The following is an 18,110-nucleotide window of genomic DNA, read 5'->3' as shown; positions in this document are numbered from 1 at the left end:
TTGATTTATTACCTTGTTGACATGACACTAATTATATTCATTATCATGTTAGTTTACAAGAATCCTCGCCATGTTGGATTTTCAAATTTGCATCTATATTTTAACCGTAGAAGGATTCATTGAAAGACTTAATAATGCTCCAATATTCTAACACTTAGTTCTTGCTCCTCTGCATTAAGAGGCAATCAGCTCATGGACAAACATAAGGTGTGATAGTGCTAGGTCGGACCTCTAACTACTAAACTTCCTTTAAACTAAAGCACTCAATACAATACTAGAATTCGTTTTGGTATGGTCAAGGGAACAAAATATTTTATCATAACACAATACCATTCCAAATAATTACATTTCATTAAAAGTCAACATAATACCAAATGCAATTTCTTTAAAAACAAAAAATAAAAATGCATTCTATCATAACACATTATTAGAACGGGAATGCATTCTGTGAGCAGAGTTATCAAAAGCCGCCTAAAAATCAAGGTCCAAACTTTATTTTGTCACGCCTAAAGATGATATCACACATCATAAAAAGATGAACAACGGTCCAAACAAAAACTTCAAACTGCTCTTATAGCACTGGTCTACATGCCAAACGACAGATCCTTTTTACCAAATGAGATATGTTGGAGATCTTGGTGACTACCATATAGCTTCAGGAATCTCACCAGTGTACATTTTAGTGTAGACTTCGCATAATTCCATGTAAGTAACCACCGGTCATAATAAGTGAAACTAAAGATACAACACCTGCTGGAAATATCTTCCCTGATTTCTTAAAACGAGCACCCATCACTCCCAGAAGAGCAGCAGAAATGCCTGCAAATTTGGAGAAAACCATAGATTAGCTTAAGCAAAAAGCAAATTGAAAATGAAGCAAAGTTCCCTTTCAGAAAAGCACTTCTAGTTAGGCCTCACATCAAGAAATAAAAAAGGTACAATTATATCATGGTGCAACCTCAAATTTACTTCCTCTGCAATTTATCACTCTGTAGTTAACAAATTGCAATTCACCTACTACAAGTGCTCCATTGCCATTCAATTTCTAAAAAGGATTACTAATCCTAAATTTTTTGATAAATATATTTAATACTAAAAAATAAAAATCAACTCATGAATGTGACGTAGGAAAATTTGGGGAATTCATCTACGTGTGTTTGTGGTACGGCTTAGGGGTTAGGAGAATTTGTGGATTTAGGCTTTAAAAATTTAGAAAAAAGGGTTAGGATTAAAAGAATGAATAGAATTTTGGTCAAGAAAAGACAAGGTAAAGATTTGATTTATGGTTATAAAAGATGTGAGAAGAGACTGAGATTGAATTTGTTCACAGGTTATGAACTGTAGTGTGAACAATGCATCTGAACAGTGATGTAAACAATACAGTGAATAATGACAGAACGCCAAAGAAGAACAGGGGTTTTATTTGGGGAGGGTGGGGGGAGGAGGAGGGCGAGGGCGGGCACGGTTGGTTAGAAAGGGAGAAAAGAACACAGTAAAGACAATATACCTCAATACTCAAAATGCTAAGATTTTCTATTAATCAACTCTTCGAATTTTTTGAGTGTGTTGAATATAAATATAAACACAGCACAACTCTTTAAGATTTATAATATGACAAGTAAATTAAGCCTATGTTTGGCAACTCTACAAAAAAAAATGTACATTCTGGTTTTTGAGGCGTGAGAATGCATAATGCATTTCCCCCTTGTTTGTTAATTACACTTTGTACTAAATTCATCAAATAAGTTCTCTATAACCTCTACAAATAAGCCAGGAATAGATAATTTTCAAATCTTTCATTCTCAATTAAAATAAAAAGCTTCTCATCCTTATTAATTATTTTGTTTCAACCTCTAGACCCACAAATAAATTCCATGAGGTAAACAATGACTCTTCTCCTCTTTCTTTTCTATTTTTTCTTTCCCAAAGTTCCTCCCCCATCTTCCTCTCACAAATTTACCTATCTCAACCGTTATATCTCACCAAATGCAAGTCAGTCAACACAATTGTATTTTAGTGGGAGTTGTGACATAATACCAAATGCTACTTCTCAAACTACCTCATTACACCAAAATAATCTCTCTGGTTAGTAAAGTTAGTAATTGCTAACTAAAGTCAAAGAGCTTTGTAGCTCAACTGATTGGCACCTTTTGGTGTTTCCAATAGAGACATCGAAGACTCAAATCTCCCCTCTTCTGTTGTACTTGTAACTATTGAATTATCATTAAAAAAAAAAAAAAAAGGCTTCCTCAAAGCCTAATACTGGAATTAAAAAAAAAAAAAAAAACTAACTTGGAGTCTTGGACACATAGGAAGTCTTCTAGAAAATTATAGACTAACTCAATTCCCAAAATACCATTAGACCCTGTTTGTTTTGATGTAAAAATTTCAAGCCCATGGGCATCGAAGAGACCCCTCCCCCACCCAAACAAAGATCTATTACTTTTTTGTCTATGGAAGAACAGGGTACAAATTACATAGATTACACGTGCAAGGTGGGTGCTATTCTTACAATAGATAACCTTATTAAGAAGAACTTGCCTCTTGTTAATTGCTGTTGCCTATGTTAGTGTGATGAGAAAACTGTGGATCATCTCTTACTCCATTGTAAGATTGCTCATGCTTTGTGGAATGAGGGTTTTTTTATTTTTTATTTTATTATTATTATTATTTATTTTTATGTTTGGAATTCAGTGGGTGATGTCGAGAACAATTGTCTCTCTTCCTTTCGCTTGGAGGAATTAGTTGGGGAATTATTTTTCAAATGTTTGGAAAATGGTACCACTATGTCTAATGTAGTTAGTATGGAAGGAATGCAATGTCCGAACTTTTGAGGACATTGATAGACCTATTGATCTATTGAAGACTTTGCTAACTAGGACTTTATTTGAGTGGTCTTGTATTTGGAGTTTCACACATTGTATTTCCTTGTCTGATTTCATTATTTCTGTTAGCTTTTCCTTTTGATTTGAATGTATTTTTTTCATTGTTGTGAGTTTACAATCATAAACACATTGCAATTTTGCTATCAATAAAACTTTTATTTCCTATAAAAAAAAAAAGGAGGATGGGAAATTGATTTATTATTTGTTCCTACATTGCCTAATAGCTAATTTGTAATGGAGTATGGTCTTCTGTTTGGTTGGAATTAATTGGATGATGCCATAAATGGTGATTGAATTGCTGGCATTTTGGTAAGGATGTTGGGGAATGCATCAAGATTTGTTAAGTCCAAAAGTTATTCATAAATGTTTGAAGTTGCATATATGAAAAGAGTGAAAAGGGTGTACCTTTGAGGAAAAGGAGACAACAATAGAGAATTTGAAGCATCTATTCCTAAGACTGTCTTTGAGTGGATGCAGGCTGTGACTCTTCATCGAGTTTTCATGAATATATAAATATGTAAAATTTTTGGAAGTTTACATTGAATTTGAATTTTCAGTTTTATTTTAGCATAAATCCCATGTACTAGGGTAAAACCTAATGCTTTCTTGTTTTAACAGATTTGTTAATAAGTATATAAAAAAATGGGGTACAATGCAATACAACACTCTGTAAATTGGTATTGCTTTTGCTAATGAGCATTGGTGATGGGTTTTACACAGCCCTTGCATTAGCACTGCATACCCTTTTTATTGATAAGTAAGAATGATGTATATACGAAAGGCTACTCTATGCATGAAAAACATAGAGCAAACCTAGAAAATACAAGAAGAGGAAAACAGAGAAAAACATAGAAGAAAACCAAACAACAGACAAATTACAAAAGAGAAAGGGAGCAAAGAAAATAAGGGAGGGAATCACTAGACGTGAGTCCCCACGCCCGTGACCAATCAAAAAGAGTTCCATTAAAAGAAGCAAGTATTTGATCACTGGAGCTATCCAAATCCTCAAAAGTCCTTTGATTCCGTTCCTTCCAAATGCACCATAGGATGCACAACGGGACTAAGTTCCAAATCTGAGACGAATGCTTCCCCAACAAATTCCACCAACCAAAAAGCAAGCCTAAAATCGATCTAGGTATAACCCAAGACAAGTCAAAAGTTATAAAGACAAAGCTACATAACCGATAAATCATCTCATAATGAAGAAGTAAATGGTCAATCGTCTCTCCACAATGACGGCACATAATGCACCAATCCACAAAAACCAATCTCTTTAATCTCAAGTTATCTCCTATTAGGATCTTATTCCAAGCTACACACCAAACAAAAAAAGAAACTCGCCTAAGGGCCTTTGCTCTCCAAATAGCTTTCCAAGGAAAGACAGTTGAGGGAGAATCCCTTAATTTGTTATAATACGACCGGATGTCAAAAGCCCCATTAAGCTTCAATTTCCATCTCATCTGGTCTCTAACATCCATAGGAGGAGTATTGGCTCCCAATATACGAAGAAAATGCAGCCCTTCATCCATCTCCCAATAATTAAAATCTCTAATAAAATGAACATCCCGGATTCTTCTCTCCTCCGTCCTTTGCCTTGGCACATAAACTTCAACAAAAACCTCCTTTTTTTTTTCCTGATAAGTAATAAGATATATTGATATCAAAAGGGAAACACCCCAGTACACAGGGAGTGAACAAGGAGCCAAACAGATCAAACACAAAAATTGCAATCATCTAGGAAAACAAAAAGAGAGGGGAAAGATTTGTTTTGCAAAGCAAACAACCAATCCAACAAAGTTCTAAAAAAGAAAAGCTTAAGGTCCGGAATAGATCTCTCAGTATCTTCGAAACAACGACTATTCCTCTCCCTCCAAAGACACCACATTAAGCCATGAGGAACGATGGACCATATATAACCATTTCAATGACAACCAAAGCTGCCTTGCCAGCACCCTAACAGTCCCAAAACAGTAAGAGGCATAATCCAAGATACTCCAAATAAACCCAAAACCATAGACCAAAGATCCATAGCAACAGGGCAATGGAGGAACAGATGGTCAACCGATTCACCATTACTCTTGCACATGTAGCACCAATCCAAAATCCACACCTTCCTTTTTCGCAAATTATCAATCGTCAAGCATTTCCCTAAGGCAGCAGACCAAACAAAGAAAGCTACTCTAGAGGGAATCTTCTGCTTCCAAATACTTCTACAAGAGAAACCAAAGATAGTAGGACCAGCTAGAATTCTTAATAATCTTTCACCAAGAACCCCTTAGCTTTGTTAGGAATCCAACACATCTTGTCCTCACCAAACCCCTAATAGAAGAACCATAAATGGTTTCCATGAAGCTTGATAAAGACTCTAATTCTCGAACATGCACACCCCTAAAGAAACTCACATCCCAAAAAAGGACACCATTGGGGGATTTCATGAGCTCAGCCACATTAGCCTCCTTATTCCTGCAAAATCTAAATAGGTCAGAGTAGCTAACAGCAAGAGGATTCTCTCCACACCAATGGTCAAGCCAAAACTTCACCCTAGACCCATCACCAATATCATATAGAATATGGCGAGAGAAAGAAGGCCAACCCTGACTGATACACTTCCATAACCCAACTCCGAAAGGACCCTTAACAGGTTTGGTGCACCAACCCCCCCCCAAAGACATCCATATTTCAACTCTATCACTTGCCTCTAAAGGGCATCCTTCTCAGACCCAAATCTCCAAAACCACTTCCCAAGAAGAGCTATATTGAAAAGTCTTATCTTCCTTATGCCTAAACCACCTGAAGAAATAGGAGTGCATACAGTAGCCCATTTAACCAAATGCAATTTAGGTTCATCACCCAAACTGCCCCATAAAAAATTCCGCTGAAGCTTCTCAATATACGGTAAGCCACACTAGCAGGTATAGGAAAAAGAGAAAGGAAGTAAGTGGGTAAATTAGAAAGGGTGCTTTTGATAAGAGTGACTCTACCTCCCTTGGATAGATACAAGCGTTTTCAACCCGCCAATTTCCTTTCCATTTTCTCTAGAATCGGATTCCAGATAGTCTTATCCTTGAATTTAGCACCCAAAGGAAGACCCAGATATTTCAATGGCAGAGAGCCCAGTTTGCAGCTAAGGACATTTAGCAACAAATCAATAATAGGCACTACTCCAACCGGAACCAATTCGGACTTGCCCAGATTAATCTTAAGCCCCGACACCGCCTCAAACCAAATAAGAATCATACGAAGACTTTTGAACCTCCTTATCAATGGCAATACCGTACAGCCTTGGAAATGCCAATTGAAAGGCTTGATCCCCATACCATCCATCTTGCCAAAACCTCACTCTATTCCCCAAGCCAACAACAAACTAACAATTTTTGCTGAAATCCTCCCATCCCTTACGAATACCTCTCCACAAACCACACCGATGAACTCCCCTACCCAGCTTTGAGGTCCACACCCATGAACTGCATATCTTGTTAACTTGTTGCTTATTCCGTGTATGATGATGTGATGAAATTACACTCTGTTTGACTTTGGAGTCCTTCCTAAATGGGTTCTATAGCTATGTTGCTCAAGCTTGGATCATTAAATGAATGACCTATTGTTTGATGCATAAGGGGATTATAGGAATATGTGTGTACTGTGTAGTGGAGTTATTAAATTTTTTACATGTAACAAAATGTGTCTCTAGAAGATTGTACCTTATTTGTTAAATGGTAGTTTGCCCAAAAGTTCCATGCTTCGCTTGGCATATTAAATATTTCAATTCAAAATGTGCCAATGGTCTTTCAACCAAATGGCATCTCTTCATTGTATTTGCCTATATATTCACTAACTTCTTATCTTTTTAATATTTAAATTTTAGGTCCCTTTCTTTAATTTCTATTTTTTAAGTGATCAGTTATTAAGTATGCAGTTTCTTCAGGTCTAAATAAGGGGAATTAATGAATAATGACACTTTTTTTGCAAGAGAAAAGCATTATTTACTTATAATTAATAAGATATTATAACAGATGTTTGTAGGGACTAACAGAACCATTAAAAAGTAAAATAACCAATAATAGCCATTACACCTCTCTCTTTTTTTTTTTTTTTTTGAAAGTGAATGCGTTGATATTTGTTCTCAAGAGTCTTACATCAAAATTCTTATCAAAGTGAAGTCACTAATTGTACATTCTTTTTCCCCACAAGTAATAGTTAATTTATAGAACAGAGAAGGAGGTAAAGCTCTGGTGCACTGGGGACTAATTGTGCATTATTTCTAATCTTAAACTCTTTTTCCTTAAGACTCTTCTGGATTGGGTTACAGTGTTTGGATTTCGTTCTTTTTCTTCAGTCCATGGTTTCATGGACTTTTGTACTTTATGCACTTGATTTGTTTTTGTCATTGATGTTTACTTCCTGTATGCTCAAGTGACACCACTCTTATTTTATTATATTTTTATTACTTATCCAAAAAAAAAAAAAAAAAAAAAAAAAAAAATATATTTTTATTACTTATCCAAAAAAAAAAAAAAAAAAAAAAAGAAGATTAAAAGGAAAATGCTGGTGAAAAACACCAATAAGCAGGTCTTATCCATTAATTTATAGCATCATCTGTTGAACTATCGAATATAGAAAATTTAAGATAACTAAGAAGAGTATAATTGTGTCTTACCAAGCCCCACGGATGATGCAAGAACGGGTCTCACAGGAAGCTGAGAATAAACATAATATAGCAGTGAGGCAGATATTCCTCCTGCCAACAGTGACTTCTGGCTGCCACTCTTCAAATAGCCCATGACACCACCCACTGTCGAAATGTAAACCAAAATTCAATTACATGCACATTTTTTTGATAAGTAATAAGAGTTTTGTTGAAAATGAAAAATACTTTATGGTCGCAATGGTGAACACAAAATATCTTAATAAATTACACGGATATCAAATAGAAGATCTTCAAGGGTTTTAGAACTCAAGAATAGAAGAACAATGTGTAAAACCTCAAGCTTGAGACCAATCAAACAAAGTACGCATCAACAAGGACTTCAAGTGATCAAGAAATCTCTCAACATCCTTAAACATACGACTATTTTGCTCTCTCACACTATCCACCTCATGCATGCCAGCACCAAATTCCATACATCCAAAGAATGTTTCCCAAACCAATTTCTCCAACCAAATAATAGATTTGCAAAAGTCATCTGCATCAACCACTAAATCCAGAGCATCCGAAACATTTCACTTCACAAAGCATTTGCCACATCACATTGAAGTAAAAGATGGTTCAACGTTTCCCCACTACACTGGCATATACAACACAAACTTACTAATGAGAAACGCTCTCCACAAGAAGAACAATACTCTTTTGGGGCTTAACACACGAAATACTCTTACAGGGAAAAGAATGATTGTGGATGCCACGAATGGTCTTGTAGCAAGACAGAACGGCAAAATTGCTACTCCCATTCAATATCCATGTCATTCTATCTTTTTTTTTTTTTTTTTGATAGGTAATAAGAATATTATTAAAACAAACTGAAAAACAGATGAAAGCCAATACAAGGTGTTCGTGATGGTGAACACAAGGAAAAGCAACAAACAAACAAACGGCAACAAAGAACAAGAAAAAACTTAAAGTGCAATACTAAGAGAAGAAATAAACTCGAAAATAGTGGAGCAATCCGAGAAGCCCCAACACCTAGACCAATCAAATAAAGTCTTCTGGCATAGAGCTTGTCATTCTCTCATCTTCTTCTTCCCTAGACACCAGGGGAATTAATGTGATCAAGAAAGGAATATGCTGTCCTGATCATGAAAGTCACTATGGAACTGCAAATTCCAACTCCTAACCTTGTTCAACAGAGAATCCAACACATTAGCAACTAAAGCTTCCTTGTTGACTGCACACTCAAACAGATCAGGGTATAAATCCTTTGGAAAAAGGTGTCCACTCCAAAGATCATACCAAAATATTATTTGATTTCCATCGCCTGCCTTAAAAGCCATATGCTGGAAAAAAAAACTATCCCACCATGCTCTGATACTCCACCATAAACTAAACCCATGCTCCCTCGACCAACTTTTGTACACCATCCACCCCTATGTTCCCCCATTCAATTACATGCACACACAATCTTTACTTTTTAAAATTTTATTTTTACCTCTATAGCTGAACACATAATCAAGGCAAACAGACTATAACGAAAGAGATATACGACTGCATATATTATTCCACAAGTGAGATATGCCTCAAAAATAATCTACAAAGGCCATGATGATAAGGTTCTCGGGTTCAAATCCTGCCCACGCCAAAAACCAATTGATGTCTTGCCCAGATAATTAATTAAAGGTAATCATCATAGAGTAGACACCATAAGTTCAAATCCTATAGTATCTATCAAAAAGATCAACGATCGACCCAAGACCAAATTTGGCTGTCCAAAATGGTACAAAGCAGTATACCTTTATGCAATCAAGTAATCTAACAACTTTAGGAAACTAATTCCATTTCCAACTCAATCCTAATATAAACAGATATCTGATGTCTCAACTGCTAGGGAAATATATAAATTTTTATTTGTACCTCCAACAAGTGCAGCATATCCAAGAGTTAATTTCTGAGACATGGACATGGACCCCATTTTCTTGCTGTTTTGGTCTTCGCCTTCGTCGTCGCCCTTGTTGTTGTTGCTGCTGTTGTCACCGTCGCCTCCACCACCGCCACCGCCTTTGTCACCAAAACCGCCTCCGTCTCCTCCGCCACCACCGATGTCAGGTTGTATGGAGTCGACAGTAAAGACAGTGGACGCTTGAAGAGGGTCAGAAGAGACAGCCCCAGAAGCAAAAACGCAGTGCCGTTGAAGACCCAACCTGACACCACCAAATCCACAGGAAGATCGCGATTTCGAGAGCTGGGTTGGGGTTGAACAACGAATGGTACTTCTGCTAAGACTGTTGTTGTGGGTTTTACGCAGTGATCGAAACCCAACCTTGGGTCGCACCACTAGTACAGAGGACTGACTCTGACAAACAACCACTCCCAATAACACTTCCCCCATTTTCGTTTATGTGTGTACGTGTGGTGTGTCTCCTTCTGGTTTCTTCGATTCTGAAACACGTACTAGTGGTCTTGTTGGACATGGGCCTCGGCCCGATCTGCCATCTATTGTCCTGACCCAATTGAAACTTAACTGCAGCAGCCCACACAAATTCTAGTAGCACAGCAAAACCCACGATTTTACATTGGCAGAGTTATTTTTTAAGATATTTGGCATCGTAAAATGTTACTTTATTTATTTTATTTACTCATTTTACAAAATAGCAGTAGATCTATTTTAATTTTCAACACAATAAAATAATATATTTACTACTATAGCAGTGTAAACACACAAATAAAAAAACAATATATAAGAATAAAAGAACAATAGCCGTTTGAACGCACAAATAATATATAGCCATGTAAACGCTATTAAAAAAAAAGAGTAAAAGAAGTATGAATGTACAAACAATAGCCGTGTGAACACAGAAGAAGAGAAATAAGAATAAAAGAAAGAATAAAATAATCAAAAGAAGTGTGAACCCACAAATAAATAATTTTTTTTTTTTTAACCTTTCAGTTACAATGCATAGCCAAAGTAGCTGTGCACTGTAGCTATGGAGCCAAAAAATATAGTTTTGGTTCCACCATTGTAGGGCACATTTTGGTATTTGGTAATGTTAAAAATACCAATATAACTATTTAGCACTACCAATATGGATGCTCTAAGGATTCGTTTGGTTGGAAAAGTAGAAAAGTGGAAAGATAGAAAATGGTGGGAGGATAGAAAAGATTTTATTTTCTCTCCTTTTTGTTTGGTTGAGAGTGGAAAGTGGAAGGATAAAAATATTAGCTTGAATAAATTTATTCATATACCCTTGTTAAAGAATGATGCTTAATTAAAACAAAAAGTGACAAATAACCACACAAAAAAAGAGAACAATCATCCAAATTTATTAGAAAATAAAAATAATATCCCAAAAAAAGAAGAGGTAATGTTACTACCAGGAAAAAAAAAAAAAAAAAAAAAAAAAAAGAAAAAAAGAAAGAGGCACCAGGCCCCTAGAAAAAAAAAAAAAAAAAAAAAAAAAAAAAAAAAAAAAAAAAAAGGCAACAGCCCAGAAAAAAAAGGCAACAGTACTGAAAAAAAAGAAAAAAGAAAAAAAAAAACAAAAGCAAAAAAAAGGGCAACGGTAGTGCTGAAAAAAAAGGGCAACTGAAGAAGAAAAAAAAAAGAAAAGGGCAACGTACTGCCTAGTGGAAAAGAAAAAAAAAAAAAATAAAGGCAACTTGAAGAATGTGCATATGGGATTTTTGTTAATTAAGAAAAAATTCAACCTTACTAGTTTTTTCTTCATTTTGGGGAGAACTTTTTGGTGGGCTCAGGAAGAAAACACCTGAGTTCCACCATTTATTTTCTTTCATTTCTACCTAATTAAACACACTCAAAAAAGTTTTCCTTTTTATTTTCTGTCCAAAGTTTTTTATCCACCATTTTTCACCTCCAAACAAACACACCCTAAGTGATGAAGTAAAAATGGAAGGTCTATAACTTCAACAATCACGATCGTTATGTGGACAAGTTTTGGTTTTGTTGTGATCCTAGCATTATGGCATAGACCATGCTCTGCCTCTTTATTTTGGTTAAAAATACACTTTAGGCCTATAGCTTTGATCAAATACCATTTTATTAGTCCATGTGTTCAAAAATTATCATTTTAGTTTATTAACTTTGATAAATTGTCATTTTGGTCCATTAACTTTTAACAACTATCATTTTAGTTTGCTAAGTTTAAAAAATTGTCATTTTAGTCCATAGAACAACCTGATAAAAATAATCTTTGAAATGATTTTTTTATTGTTAACAATGTGAAACAACGTTGTTTTAAGGGTGTAATTAACCGAAAATTATAATGGTAGTAGATCAAAAAACTAAAGTGATTGTGTTATCAAATTAATGGACTAAAATAACAATTTTTAAAATTGTAGATTAAAATGATTTGATTAAAGTTAAGGGAGTAAAATGCATTTTTGAGAGTGGACCCAGGAGAGGTAGCCTATAGACCACCCAACCAATTAATTTAGTGAAACTTTATAACAACCAATTCAATGATTAGAATTAGAAATACTATTTATTTATTTATATATATATATATATATTTGGTATTTTCCCCCTCTTTTTCCATTATACAATATGATATAAAACCCTTCTTTTAATTAAAAAAAGCAATATAATTAAAAAAATTACGAACTTAGCAAAAAGCAAAAGAAAATAAGGATTTCCAATCTTAGTTATTAGTTATCTGATGGTTGACTAAAAGTTAATAGAAAACAAAAACTATTACATAGACTTTCATTCTATAATAATTACTCTTAATATTTAGAAGAGGACACTAATACTTTTTCCCAGTAAGCACGAAAGGGTGAAATCCAAATCCCTTGCACTAAATACAAAACCCTCAAATTCTACCTCAAATATTAAACACAAAAATTAAGCCACAACACCCAAAATTCTAAACACAAAAATGCGAAATAAAAAAAATCCCTAACACAGAGACATTGAATCCAAAACTCAAAATCAATCCTTAACATGAAAACATGAAACCCTAAAACCCAATTCTGAACACAAAAATGCAAAACCCAAAACTTGTTGAACCATAAATGAAAAAATAAGCACAAAACCCACAAAACTAAAAAAAAAAAAAAAAAAAAACCATAGAACCGTAAATCCCATACATAAAATCAAAACCACAAACTTGAAAAGCAAACATGTAAAACCCTAATCCTAAACCTTAAAATGGTAAAACACAAGATCTTAAGCCTCAAAATCTAAACTCTAAACAAGAAACCCCAAACTCAAAAACCACAATTTTAATTAATTGGTCACATGAAAGTAGGATGCTGTTAATTAGATGATAAAACCTTATTTAAATTAAATTATTGTTAAATCTTAACCTTTTGTCAAGAGCTTTGTACTTAATAAGATGCAACTTGAGAGGAAAAAAAGTGTGGGTTGTGTGGGATTTATTGTTTAGAAATTTTTTATAATAGACTTTTATTTTGAATAGAATTTAAATTTGTTTTAAATTATTATTAAACATGCAACTTGAGGGAAAAAAGCAAAAATGTGGATTGTGTCGGATTTAAGTTTAGAAAAGTTTGATAATAGACTTTTAGTTTGAATAGAATTTAAATTTGTTTTAAATTATTGTTAAATATTATTCCTTAGTCAAAACGTGGGTTATTTTTCAATTTATATTTTTATAAGATTAATTTACTAATTAGTGAGAGTAGTCACTTGGCCCAATCACGCATTTTAAACCCAATTTTATTATACTTGAGGAAAAAACATCACGCATTTTAAACCCAACTTTTATTATACTTGAGGAAAAACAAAAACCAAAAAAAAAAATATGGGTTTTGTGTGGGGATTTAAGTTTAGAAATTTTTTATAATAGATTTTTAGTTTGAATAGAATTTAAATTTTTTTAAATTATTGTTAAATCTTATACCTAAATCTAAAGGTGAGCTATTTTTTATTTATGAAATTAATTTACTAATTAATGAGAGTAGCCATTTGGTGCAACTACGACGATTAAGCTCAAATTTTATTATATAATAAATATATAATATGATATGATATGAAATGAGGAATAAAAGTATCTCTAAAAAAAAAAAAAAAAAAAAGAGGTATAAAAGAGAAAAATAATAATAATAATAATAATATTGAAACCAGAAGTCAACTCAGATGCCTGTCCACCGCTTAAAGAAGGATCAAAGGCCCAAAAAATGCTGGATGATCATTGGTGATTAACGAAACACGTAGTTGACATCTTAAGTTAAAGTGCTCCTAACCCATTCTAATACTTTCCCATCCCAAAGACTATAAATATGAAGTAATTTTCTTTGGGACTTGTGGTATTCAGTATTCTATATAAAAAACAAGGAGGGCAATCGCACCGCCACACAAACCATTGAAAGACCAAGAAGAAGAAGAAAGCAGAGAAAGACACGGAAAGGCAGTCGCTTAGAGACTTTGAGAAAATAGCAAAGACTTGGTTATTGCTCGCAGCCGCAAGAAGAAAAGAACTCTAATAACTACAGAAACCCAGAAAAGAACTCTTCCTATTAGGCAAAGAGACCCTTCTCTTGTTTTTAAGAAGTAAAAGCCGTGAAACTGTCTTTTTTCTCTCTTTGGGTCCCTTTTTTTTAGTACGTACCACTCTTTTGTTCACAAACATCCATATATTCATATATTTATTTTCTGTGCAATATAATATACAAATATATACACACAAGAAGAGGGAGAGTTGGAGATCTTGGTTTTGGTGTGTGTGATTGAGAAGGTTTCAAGATGATGACAAGGGTGTTGACTATCAAGAGGATTCCAACAGTGGTTTCGAATTACCAGGAGGACAATAATAATGATGATAATAATTCTGAGAGAGCCTTAGGGTGCACAAGGAATTGCCTGGGAAAGTGCTGCTTACCTGGTATGTATGTATAAAATAATGCATGATTGCATGTGCTTTTCAAAGTCACTTCTGGATTAAGTTATTTGTTTGCTGCCCTCAAAATAAGTTATTTGATTAAATGTTAGTATTTTTTTTTTTTTTAGTTTTTTAAATATGAGTCTTGCTCTTAAAGAAAAAAGTCTAAGAGGAAGACAAAACTTAGGTGGAGAAAGATTTATCATTTAATTGGATTTTAAGGATGCTTTTAATTTTATTGTTAATTTTATTTTTTTTATTATTACTATAATAATATAAAGTCCATTTGAAGGTTTTTATTTTTTGGAAAAATTATTATTGATTTGTTGAAAATGTTAAAGTCTATATAGTTATAGACTTATAGCTAATTAAGGAAAAAAAAAAACATTAACAAATAAACTAAAATTTTTTAAAGAAAATAAAGCTATTACTGATTAAGCATTTACTTATTTTCCAAATTTGTAGTCAGCATGGCAAAGAGACTTTTAGCTTTACTTATGTTTAAACTTCTTTCAGGAAAACCATATATTTGTACACAAACTAAGCTAAGAGTCTGGTTGTTTGGTATCCGAGGAAAAAATTAGAAAAAGAAAATTGAATTTAGTGATGTTATCCATTTAATTAAATTGGAAATATGGAAGGGTTATTTCCAATAAATTTTTATTTATGAATAATAAGTTAAATATGATAAGCAAGCAAAGAACATACTGAAAATGATTGCAAAAGACATTTTTAAAATTACGTTTTTGGCGAAACAAGCATATACCATGTTCATTGTTATGTTAATTTTTTCTTAGCAAATTGTTTGTTTATTGGGTCTTAATTATTTCTGGTTTTCAGTCTCAAAGCTTCCTCTATATACGTTCAAGATAGACAGAGAGCATCCTATTGAAGATGGAAATGTGAATGTGAATGTGAATTCGTCTGAAGAACTACCTCAGGTATTTTTCCTTCACAATTTGTTGCTTGGACAGTGGGAGGATCGAATGAGGCGTGGGCTTTTTCTCTACGACGTAACCAATTGTGAGACAAAGGTTATCCCTGGGAAATACGGATTTATTGCCCAGCTAAACGAAGGTCGCCACCTGAAGAAACGGCTCACTGAATTTCGGGTCGACCAGGTTCTTCAGCCCTTTGATGACAGTAAATTCAACTTCACCAAAGTTGGCCAAGAAGAGGTGCTGTTCAGGTTTGAACCAAGCAATGACAACAAGAGCCACTTCTTCCCTAGCGCAGATATAGCTTCAGATTTGAACTCTCCTAGCGTTATTGCCATCAATGTAAGCACAATGATCTATAACAAAAGTAGCTACTTTGTTCTTTTGTTAGATTATATACGACCTTATTTATATGCTTTTTAATGTTCTACTTGGATCTTTACTTTGTGTTTGAACGAATTCTTCTAGTACTTGTCTTGACTAACTGGGGTATGAACTTAATTTGTTGTTCAGGTGAGCCCTATTGAGTATGGACATGTTCTAATGATACCTCGGCTTCTCGACTACTTGCCACAGAGGATCGACCATAAGAGCTTCTTATTTGCAGTTCATATGGCTAGAGAAGCAGCAGATCCCTTGTTTAGAGTGGGTTACAACAGCTTGGGTGCTTTTGCCACTATTAACCACCTGCACTACCAAGTATATATCTATCTCTTCCTATCCAATTGGCCTATTTATTAATTTCTGATACAAGATTATATAGATTCAAATTTTGTTATTGTTCTACTTGATTACAGGCATATTACTTGGCAGTGCCCTTACCAGTTGAGAAAGCCCCAAACCGAAGAGTTGGTGAGGAGAAGGGGCTGTGCGATGAAGGAGTGGTTGTTTCAGAGCTGTGGAATTATCCAACACGAGGTCTTGTTTTCGAGGGTGGAAATACGATAAGGGATTTATCTGATGTAGTTGCTAGTTCTTGCATTTGCCTGCAGAACAAAAATATCCCTTTCAATGTGCTGATCTCAGATTGTGGGAAAAGGATCTTTTTGTTTCCTCAGGTATTGTTATTTCTTATAACCACATTTGCTGACTTCGTGTATGTTCTTAGTGGCTTTGTGGGGTTTAAATTAGACTTCAGTTCAGGCTTCTCCTTTTATTGAAACACTCATTTGTGACTCATTAAAATTAGACTAATGTTAAGGATATAACATTTTTTCACAAATTTTGAAATAACTTAATGTGATTGGAACAACATTCATTTTACTTGGTTTAATCATTGAAACTGTTTTTATTATGCACCAATCACAATATTTCATATTAATCATTTTCAAAAACATTTTGTACTTATTGTTAAAATTACTGAGTTTTTGTATGTTTTGTGCCTCGACATGCCCAAAGGTGATACTTTGTCGAGTGTGTCTCAATAATATTTGTGCTTTTGTCAAGATTCTTATAACTCAAGCGTCAATTTTTGGTCTTTTTTAAAGGAGAAGCAGGATTTGATATCCCCCTCCCCACTGGTTATAACAACTGAATTACATAATAATATTAATACTTGTTTTTTTCTTTTGGCAAAAGAACTATATAATTGCTTCATGTGTATATTCAGTGTTTTGCTGAGAAACAAGCACTTGGAGAAGTAAGCCAGGAAATATTGGACACTCAAGTAAACCCAGCAGTATGGGAGATCAGCGGACACATTGTGCTGAAAAGAAGGAAGGATTTCGATGATGCATCAGAGGCGTATGCATGGAGACTTCTTGCTGAGGTTTCTTTATCAGAAGCAAGGTTTCAAGAGGTGAAGGATTATGTATTTGAAGCAGCAGGATTGCAGAAGGCAAATGTGGAAGAGAATAACATAAACGAAAAAGAATCTCTTTACAAGCCACCTGACTGGACACTATATATTCAGCAGGAAATAGTGTTGAAAACGTTGGGTTAATGGGGTTTCTGACAATTATTCAGAACTTTGTGTTGCTTTATGATCTTATCAGCGGTATATTTCACGTTTTTGTATTGCCTTTTCATCCACTTGATTGTGGCTTGAATCAAGACATATCAACCATTCTTGAATCAAATCTTACTAAGGTTTTCATGGGTCAATTCTTTAATATATAAATATAAACCTACACCATAGTCCATACAAACAAAACATTGAAAATACATAGGTTTTATTCAGAATTTTCCTTTTTGTTTTGGCTTTTTTAAAGATGGTATATTAGGATTACGTTTTTGTAGCTTTTAATTAGTAGTGTTTCTTCAGTTGTTGTTCCAAATTCCTACACTCAGAGCATGCTTTGGTGTTATTCTCTGCTCTACTCTAGCAACACACCAAACCTAGCTACTCAAGTCTCAAGGACCATTCCTGTACATTTTTCAATGAGATCGATCCTTTCCAGCCCCTTACGCATCATAATTGATCAACTTTTGTCCAAATGGTAGATTGATCAATCAGCTCAAACCAGAGTCAATTTTGAGGATCTACCATTCTCACAACCCTTTAGAAGATTTTGCTTGTCGTCCCATGACCCAACTCTAGTCACACACCCACCCATGCTGGTGATTCATATAGCCAACGCTCGTTAAGACACAACATTGCTCACTTGGGATCACTTGCTCAGCCACGTCAGCCATAATTGACACAAAAGTATCTACCAAATCAACTGCTACATCATTGCCATGCAAGTGATCCCAAGTGACATATAATTGCACCTTCAATACTATCACATCAACACAAGCACGTTGTGGACACATATTTGCCAAGCGCATGATCGGACAC

General features: G+C 34.4%; 2 protein-coding genes across 2 annotated transcripts; one reads left to right on the top strand and one right to left on the bottom strand.

Moving 5' to 3' along the window:
- Nucleotides 1–327: 327 nt before the first annotated feature.
- LOC111987426 (protein FATTY ACID EXPORT 2, chloroplastic) lies at nucleotides 328–9,971 on the bottom strand. Its single transcript, XM_024019147.2, has 3 exons — nucleotides 9,451–9,971; nucleotides 7,543–7,677; nucleotides 328–819 (listed from the first exon to the last, which is right to left on the bottom strand). Exons 1-3 carry the CDS (start codon nucleotides 9,923–9,925, stop codon nucleotides 680–682), a joined length of 750 nt encoding a protein of 249 aa, XP_023874915.2. The 5' UTR covers nucleotides 9,926–9,971; the 3' UTR covers nucleotides 328–679.
- A 3,853-nt stretch (nucleotides 9,972–13,824) lies between these two features.
- LOC112031497 (GDP-L-galactose phosphorylase 2) lies at nucleotides 13,825–17,392 on the top strand. The gene is made up of 5 exons (XM_024064191.2): nucleotides 13,825–14,396; nucleotides 15,234–15,673; nucleotides 15,845–16,030; nucleotides 16,129–16,389; nucleotides 16,941–17,392. Exons 1-5 carry the CDS (start codon nucleotides 14,258–14,260, stop codon nucleotides 17,271–17,273), a joined length of 1,359 nt encoding a protein of 452 aa, XP_023919959.1. The 5' UTR covers nucleotides 13,825–14,257; the 3' UTR covers nucleotides 17,274–17,392.
- Nucleotides 17,393–18,110: the final 718 nt, after the last annotated feature.

This window comes from Quercus suber, unplaced genomic scaffold, assembly GCF_002906115.3.
Source record: "Quercus suber isolate HL8 unplaced genomic scaffold, Cork oak 2.0 scaffold_246, whole genome shotgun sequence".
Lineage (NCBI taxonomy): Eukaryota > Viridiplantae > Streptophyta > Magnoliopsida > Fagales > Fagaceae > Quercus > Quercus suber.
This window is presented reverse-complemented; position numbering and strand designations above follow the sequence as displayed.

Bases quoted from the DNA above. Each gene is read 5' to 3' on its own strand.
- LOC111987426 (XM_024019147.2), bottom strand. From the start codon at position 9,925: ATGGGGGAAGTGTTATTGGGAGTGGTTGTTTGTCAGAGTCAGTCCTCT. The intron at 7,678-9,450 runs GTACAAATAAAA...ACATTTCGACAG, and splicing joins ATATGCTGCACTTGTTGGAG to TGGGTGGTGTCATGGGCTAT. The intron at 820-7,542 runs GTAAGACACAAT...CCAAATTTGCAG, and splicing joins TGCATCATCCGTGGGGCTTG to GCATTTCTGCTGCTCTTCTG.
- LOC112031497 (XM_024064191.2), top strand. From the start codon at position 14,258: ATGATGACAAGGGTGTTGACTATCAAGAGGATTCCAACAGTGGTTTCG. The intron at 15,674-15,844 runs GTAAGCACAATG...TTTGTTGTTCAG, and splicing joins CTAGCGTTATTGCCATCAAT to GTGAGCCCTATTGAGTATGG. The intron at 16,031-16,128 runs GTATATATCTAT...ACTTGATTACAG, and splicing joins TTAACCACCTGCACTACCAA to GCATATTACTTGGCAGTGCC.